The sequence below is a fragment of the Saccopteryx leptura genome, chromosome 9, assembly GCF_036850995.1.
Source record: "Saccopteryx leptura isolate mSacLep1 chromosome 9, mSacLep1_pri_phased_curated, whole genome shotgun sequence".
Classification (NCBI taxonomy): domain Eukaryota; kingdom Metazoa; phylum Chordata; class Mammalia; order Chiroptera; family Emballonuridae; genus Saccopteryx; species Saccopteryx leptura.
Window position 1 is genome coordinate 88,446,412 of NC_089511.1, and position 7,884 is coordinate 88,454,295.

Genomic DNA, 7,884 nt, shown 5'->3' on the forward strand with positions numbered 1-7,884 from the left:
GCAAGGGCATAGGAGAACTCTGTGGATTTCTGCCCACACAGCCCATAAGTTGAAGGCACATGCCAGCTTTACCAGCACACACTCTCTGGGCAGCAGGCAGCTCAGCAACACCTGGTCAGTACTCCTCTGCCTGGACAACCATCAGCCATCAGAATCCAACTGCCCAGTCTAGCCGTACACACACACTCACTCTCAACCCGCTGTGAGACTGTGTCAGCCTGCCATCCTCGGAGCCTGAGGTGGTTCCCAGTTACACAAGTGGAGAAAATGAGACCCAGAAAAGCAAAGTCTCTATCAGAAAAAGTGCCCAGGTAGAGCCCTGTGTCTCCAAGACAAAGCTGCATTGGGGTTTGAAGGTTGAATGGCCCATAGCTATTCTTGTTTGGCTTGTACTATGTTGGTAAATTGTTTGGTTAGCTGATTAAAGTCTAGATTGGGGACTCCTCTTTGGGGGGGGGGGGGGACTCAGCATATCTACACTAGAATTTTCATTTCCAAATGGCAAAATTGGCTAACACTGTGGAAGACAGGCAGGGTCCCATCACAGCATGAGCTCCTGGGCGCAGGAGTCATGTGCTTCCCCACTCTGTCCTCAGCTCCCAACACAAGGAGTGACTATTCCCAGAGGTAAGTATGTGGGGACAGTGTCAAGGGAACAGGAGGCACTATGAACATTGTGGCCTCTGACTGGAAAAGCTGTGTCACCACAGATGCCCATTCTAGTAGGGTCACCCCTGCCTAAGGAGGCCCCCAGCTGGAGCCTACTTTCATGAGGTCATATAAAAAAAATTCCAAGGGTGGGGAACATGGGGGCAGGGACTGCTGGTGGGACGAGACACCAAGAACAGGGATTCCTCCTCTGGGACCTCAGTGAACAGACTGCTGACCATGAACAAGGCTGGAAGCAGCAGTTCCCCTAACAGGCAACACCAGCCTCACCCCACTCACTACCACTCTCAAAACATACTCAGAACTATGGGTTTATATAACCACCTCACGACACACTTGGACCTTCAGGCCCCAGAGCTGAGCCTTCTCCCTCTTCTGCAGCACCCAAGAATAGAAGACTCCCAAATGACCTCCTTCCAGCACAAAGTTCTCCCTAGCAGAGCTCTAAGCTTCTAGACCCAGGCCAGAGCCTTCACTAAGTCACCCATTCCTTGCAGGTACCCAAGAAACCCACAACCGGCCTATACCCCATGGCAGCAGGAGGACTCTGAGCCCAGTGGGCTGGGGGAGGGAGGACTGGCCTGAAGCCCTCACCAATCCACTTCCTCCTTACCTCCACCATCCTGCCAATTTCTCCTCAAGAGAAATCCCCACATTCTGTGTTACCAGCTGTGCTCTCTGTGCTCCACACTCAGGGCTCTGAGTCCAGTCCATAGATATGAGTAGGAAGGCAGAGGAAAGGAAAAAGGGACCTGGGCTGGGCAGAAGTCAAGGGCAGAGAGAGCCTCAGGCCCTAACCGGGAAGCAGGTATCTTGGAGGAGGAACCCAGGTTCCAGAACAGAGCCTAACGCCGGGTGGAAGGGAAAGAAGGGAATGAGAGAGGAGAGAACAGCAGACACCGGCTGCCCCCACCCCTGTCCTGTTCCGCGCACTTGTTGCGCCGCCAGGCTGGATCTGAGGCAGAGGCTGGGCCCACCGCGGCCCAGGCTCGGGTAGGTTTACCTGCAGCCAGGCCTAGCCCAGCTCCACTCCTTTCCTGGTCAAACAGCGCCCACCTCTGGTCCAGGTTGCGGCGCACCTGCACGCCACCGCCACAGCGAGAGCTGAGAAATCGGCTCTTGCACACCCAGCGGAGGAGCACCTCAAAGAAACGCAGTGCCAGGCACTGAAGGGGCGCGAGGTGCAAAACGCGTACCTCGGTGTGTTCCAGAGAGGGCACACGGCAGGCTCCTGCGCCAGGCGCTCCTCGGTTGACAGTTAGGAAGACACCTGACCCGCCATCTAGGTCAGGGGAAGTGCACGGATGCAGACACGGACGCCCAAAAACACTCGAGAAACAAAGACGACCCTGAGCCACTCACTCCTGCGAGGCCAGCGCTGGGCGCACACACGCGCCATCCCGGCTGGAAAGGATCCGCACGGCCCTGCCATAAGCTCCTCCAGGAGCCCAGCTCCCCATGTTCAAAAGCTCCCGGCCCCGGCCCCACCACGCAGGGCACCACGGGCGCCGCTGCTTGTGGATTGGGGTGGTATGTGGGGTGCACTCTACTGTGCCTGGCACCGCAGCTGCCCAGGAACACAGAGACTCCGCCCTGCCCAGCCCGCCACTACTCCTCAGATCTCCTCTGCTGCGAGCTCTGGGCACCGCAGCCACTCACCTTCCTGCACAGCCTGAAACGGGTTGTTGGCCTCGATGACCTTGATGGAGTAGGTAATCTTCTCACTCTGCAGGATATCATCGTTGAGGCTCAGGTCCGATACGGCCAGCTGGAACACCCTGTCGTCCTTGGCTGCGTTCTCCTCGAAGATGGCACCTGGAAGAGAGGTGGGGTCAAAACCTGGCCTAGAGAGGAGCTCTCCCTCCCCACCCCACCCCACCCCTGCCTCAGTCACGTGCTGTCAGGACCGCAGGTTACCAGATGGTATGAGTTCTGGACTAGTGTTTCAAAAGCGAAGTTGAAGGCTTTCCCAACTCAACACGCACAGGATGCCCCACATGCACAGCGCACATGTGCACACAGTTTACATTAGTTACACATGCACATTGCACATGCTGCCACCAGGTCACATGTGTGTCTCACAACAAAGCCACCTCATGACCTGGCCATGCTTCATTAACTGAGCCAAGCTGGAATGGCCTCTGGCAGCACATACATGCCCTGACATAGCCCCATGAGTCCCATCCCAGGAGCCAGAAAGTTCTCCAGCAGGGCAGAGTCCCCTGCCCCAAACCCAAAATGGAATAAGGACTTCCTTCTGCCCTGCATTTTCCCCTTTGCGTGGAGCTAAGCAAGCAGGACCAGGGTGGCTTTCCTGCGCCAGGGAGCCTCTTGACTCAGGGGCCTTGGGTAACCAGCATTTCTGTTCCAGCCTGACTCTTGGATTCCACCTTCTGCTCTCCACCTCTCCCAGCTTCTTCCTACTGCTTGAATGTTGAGGGAACAGGATTCCCCTAGACCCTTTGCTTTCTGACCCAGTAGGGCTGAGAAGTCCAAAAGGAGCTGGTCTTGAAAAGGCCTTCTATAATCTTCAAGAGCTTCTCCAGGGCGGCCTCTGGCTTGCCTTTTTCATGCTTAGCACCGCCTTGGCCCACTCTGAGCTTCTGACTCGCCCCAGCCTGGCCCTGCAGCCTGGGCAACTCCGGAGTCATTCCCACGTTGCGAGGCCCCAAGGGTCCCCATCGCCCCAGAACTGGGCTCAGCGATCCTCCCAGAGCTGGTGGCTTGGGGGGAGGAGGGAGGCCCCATTCCAAGATACACCCAGAGCCACAATGCTGACGGTGAGACCAGAGCCCCCATCCACCCGTACCCACCACCCTCCAGAAGCTGATTTGACCCCTGGCCAGGGCCCCGGAAGGGCGGGGTGGGGGGAGGGCACAGGTAGCTCAATAAACCCAGACCTAGTCCCACCCCATCCCTCCCCAACTCCTACCCTGCCCCCGCCCCGCCTGTCCCACCATCTGGGCCTTATCGCACACCTCTGAGCCCCGTTTCTCTGTGCTCGCTGTTCTCCAACTTCCGGAAAGGTGACTGCAGAGGGCTCACGCAAATCAACTGCTGTCAGCCCCCCAACCCAGCCCAACTTCCTGGGATTCTTCCCAAGCTGCTACTAACTCCCACACGCTCCCCCTCCATCCTCCTCCTCCTCATCTCCACTATCCTCTTTACCGGTTCTCTCGCTCAGCGCGTGCACACACACTCCCCACCACCACCACCACTGCCCACGCTCTTCTTCCCTGCGCTCCTACCACCTGGACAGTCTGCGGGGCCCCCAAGACTTGGACCACAGGAAACTCTGGGACTGTCCAGGATTGGGCTGCAGTTGCCAAACCCAGATACACACACACACACACACACACACACACACACACACACCCCGAGAAATACAGACACACACGGGAGAAACAGGCAAACAGTGTCCACTCTAACGGGTTGACTGACAATCGTGCACTCACCAACACAGGCTCAGATGGCCCCACACACCTCATCGCCCTCTCGTAGTGACACTAACACAGTGTCAGGTGCACACACAGCAACACACGCAGACAACACCCACCCACAGCACACGGTTTTGTTGGGCCTCTTTGATTCTGCCCTGCCAACTTGGCGAGACCCCTGGCGAGTCCACCCCGCTCCCTGCGGCTCCGAGCTGCCGAAGGGCTGGCCGGAGCCCGCCGACGGCTGCGCCTGGGGCGAGGGTCTGAGCGCTTGTCCAGCACTGGGTTCTCCGCAGCCGCGGCCCTAAGTGTTGGCAGAGGCCGCGGGGCCCCGTACAGGGACTGGAGCCGGGAGGAGCCGCGAGGGACCCGCGGGAGCGCGGCACGGCCGGTGCACAGCTCCTCGGCCGGGCAGCGTGACGCGGGCCTTGGGTGGTACACCGCCCGCCAGAGCCCCTCGGACCGAGGAACCGCCAAGTTCGGACGCCGCACACCCTCCGAGCTGCTGAGGCCCCCACCCAGTCTGTGCCCGGCCGCCCACCGCTCTCACCGATGTGGATGATGGAGTCGGCCCGCACCGACACGCACTGGCATATCCAGGGGAGAAGCCACAGCGTCAGCGCTTCCATGTCCCCCAGGCGTGCGGCTCATCCGCCCGGGCCCGGGGTGAGGCCGAGGGCAGCACCGCGCGGGGAGACGCCCGTCCGGGTGCAGTCCCGGGCCGCTTCCCGGGAGAGCCGAACCCACCGGTTCGTCTTCCCCGCGCGCCCGCCCCTGCACCCGGCGCCCCCCACCCACCCAGCCCAGCCCAGCGCGGTCGGGCTCCCGCTCCGGCTCCGGCTCCGGCTCCGGCGGCGGCTGCGGCAGCGGTGGCAGCCGGAGCCCAGGCCGGCGCGGCGGGGGCGGCCCCCAGCAGCAGCTGCGTTTCCCGCGGCTGGAGCGGCTTCGGAGGTGGTAGTGGCGGCGGCCAGGCCGGCGCGGCAGCTCCGGGCTCGCTCTGTGTCTGAGCCCCGGCCGGGAGCGAACTGCGGAGGACGCCCCCTCCCCGCCCCCTCCCCTCCCCTCCCCCTCCGCTCCGCTCCCCCCTCCCCACCCGCCTCCAGCCCCTCCTCCCTCCTCCCCACCACGTGACTGCGGAGCCTCAGACTGGCGGTGCGCGCTCGCCCGCCCGCGGCTCCGAGGGGGTTCTGGGGTGCCCGGTGCTCCAGGCGCCCAGCCTGGGGATGCTCCGAGGCTGGCAGCGCGGCAGAGGCCTGCCCGGATTGCGGTGCACAGAGACCTGGCGGCCCAGGGCCTCACGCCCCCCATTCGCCAGGGGCGGAGGATGGAAAGGGGTGGGCTGCTGGTTGCTTCTGGAGGGCCCGGGAGCGCCGGGCGCCCGCCGACGTTGGCCTCCGAGCGCTTTGGGCCATCCTCCCACCTGGGGCAGAGAGCCCCTCGCGGAGTCGGAGTCGAGCCCGGGGTAGCGGCAGAGAGATGGGGCGGGGCACTAAGCCGGGCACTGGGATGCCGCCGGAGGCAAAGGGGACTGGCGGCAGCTGAGCGTCACCGAGCAGAGCCGGGGACCGCGGGTTCGAATCCTAGGTAGCCCCCGGATCTTGGCTGGCGCCCATCCCCCGCCCCACGGGACCGGCGCTCAGCCGGAGTCGGGCAGGAGGCTCTGACTCTGAAGCCCAATTCATGGCCGGAAACCAGCGCAGCCGTGACCGCGGCGCCTGGACGTGAGGAGCCTTCCAAGTGGCCGGCACTCTCAGACTCCGAGTCTGCTCTGAGCCTTCCCGCACGAGCCGGGGCGAAGAGCCGGCTCCTCGCAGACCCCGCCGAGTGGGGCTCTCTCCACCCAGCCAGCCACTACCAGTTTTAGCATTAAGCGGTTTGGGCTCAAGCCTGGGAAGAGGTGGCAAGCGGGATTCGCAGATACACACCCTGCCCAAGTCAGAGGCGGACTGGACTCCACGTGGCACACCCAAGATTTCGGAGAGATAGCTGAGCCTTCCCGGACTGGGATTCCACGGAAGCTTGGCCTGGGCACGCCTGGCAGAGCCTTGAGCAGCGGGCCGCTCGGTGAGTCCAGGAGCGCCCTTTGGCCCTGTTGTCGGTCCGGTCCCAAGGCCCAGCCGTGCTCCAAGCCATGCGCTGGGCGCGCAGGATTCCGAAAGGCTCTGCAACATCCCTTGCCTGGAACTCGCATAATAGAAGAGGTGGTCACAAAAACAGATCATTAAAAGATGTGGCAAAGACCCCGAGTGAGATGTGTATATACAAATGCATCCTGGTCTCTGAGACAGCCTGGAAGAGCCAAGGATGCCTTCCTGGAGGAGGTGACAGTTCTGAGGGCTGAGTGGGAATTACCAAGGGAGAGGGAAGGGAGGCTTCTAGGCACTGAATGCTGATTAGCCAGCCATGGCAGGAAGAAAAAGAAGTGTGGATGTATGGATGTGTCCCAGGCTTTGAGCCATGGAGGAGTTATTGGCAAATTTTACTTCAGAAAGGTAAGGAAGCAGCCTGTGCAGATAGGACCAGGCTTAGAGAGCAGTGAGGCAGTACTTGCAGCGGTGAGTGGGGCTGACTCAGCTGGGGAGAGGCAGCCTAGTGGCGAGAAGAAGAAGCTGGGCTGAGGAAACCGCAAGGAACCACGTGGGCAGGCAAAGTGACTTCCAGGAGGAGGAGGCCAGTGGGTGAGAAGAAAGGAATGTCTGTATGCCTGTGGAAGGCTAGGCTACCAGGCTAAGCGTAGTACCCACAAAAAAGCATTTACTCAGAAACCTGCCCTAGGGGCTTTGGATTGTAAAACATGTCCCACCCAGCCTCTCCAACTCCCCAAGCCTGTTTCTCATTCCCAGGAAACCCCACCATTCACTGTTGTAGGGGGAAGGGAAATAAAGGATTTTATTCTATAACAACTTGGTTCCTGTGGTGATGGTTTCCACCTGGGAAGGATTATGGATGTGGCCAGAGGCTCAACCCTGAGGTCAAGAGCCATAGGGTCAAGGACCCCTAAACTCACCTGTCTGAGCCTCAGCAGTGTGTTAGTAGACTAGACATGTGATGCTTCTAATTCAGTTAGTTTTTCTTGATGTATATCATACTAGGTAGGGGTATCATGATTATAGTGAGACAGGACTCAAGATCTTTTTCCAAATGTAAAGAAGGCCGCCCAGCCACCCACACACAGTTCTAGAAAGAGGTCTATCAGTTTCTGGTTTGGATGATGAAATAGACAATGAGGTCCCTCTGGTGTGGGACCTGAGGGTTACAACTCAGGTTGGAACATATTGAAAGCTGTTAGCCCAGTGCAGCCTTTATCAGGCTTATAAAGCCCTTAATTACTTCCTGATCCTGGCCAGCCCAGTCCCTTTAAACCCTGATAACCTCTGAGACTGCAAAAGCTGCCTGCCCGGAACCAAGCTTCTGGGCAAGCAACTCTGCCCAATGAACAAGTTCACCCTAGCCTGTAACAACCTAGTTGCAAAAGACAGGTTAGCAATCTCTGGGTCATATGATACATACCATTTCACAGAGGGGAAAACTAAGGCTCAGAGAAGGGAGGGATTTGCCCAAGGCACCACGGGAGTTGCTGGCAGACCTAGGACTCAGTCCTGTTGCTTTCACTCCTCACTACACAAAGCTGTATCTACAGAAATAAAAACCAAGTCAATAAATCCTTCTTTTGCATGGAGTTCAGCCAACACAGATGATTGCTTTTTCTAAAGAGATTTTCAGTTATACTGATTCTAACTGTACTTTGCACAGGCAGGCACTGTGCTCAGCACCCTAC

General features: G+C 59.4%; 1 protein-coding gene across 2 annotated transcripts in view; it reads right to left on the minus strand.

Annotated features, from left to right (window-relative positions):
• Positions 1 to 4,840, minus strand: part of GRID1 (glutamate ionotropic receptor delta type subunit 1) — an 840,295-nt gene extending 835,455 nt beyond the window's left edge. For both annotated transcript variants that reach the window (XM_066349531.1, XM_066349530.1), the window contains exons 1-2: positions 4,657 to 4,840; positions 2,329 to 2,484 (exon numbers count right to left, since the gene is read on the minus strand). In XM_066349531.1, coding sequence (XP_066205628.1) covers positions 2,329 to 2,484; positions 4,657 to 4,735 — 235 coding nt within the window. In that variant the 5' untranslated portion in view covers positions 4,736 to 4,840. The remainder of the gene's footprint in view (positions 1 to 2,328; positions 2,485 to 4,656) is intronic.
• Positions 4,841 to 7,884: the final 3,044 nt, after the last annotated feature.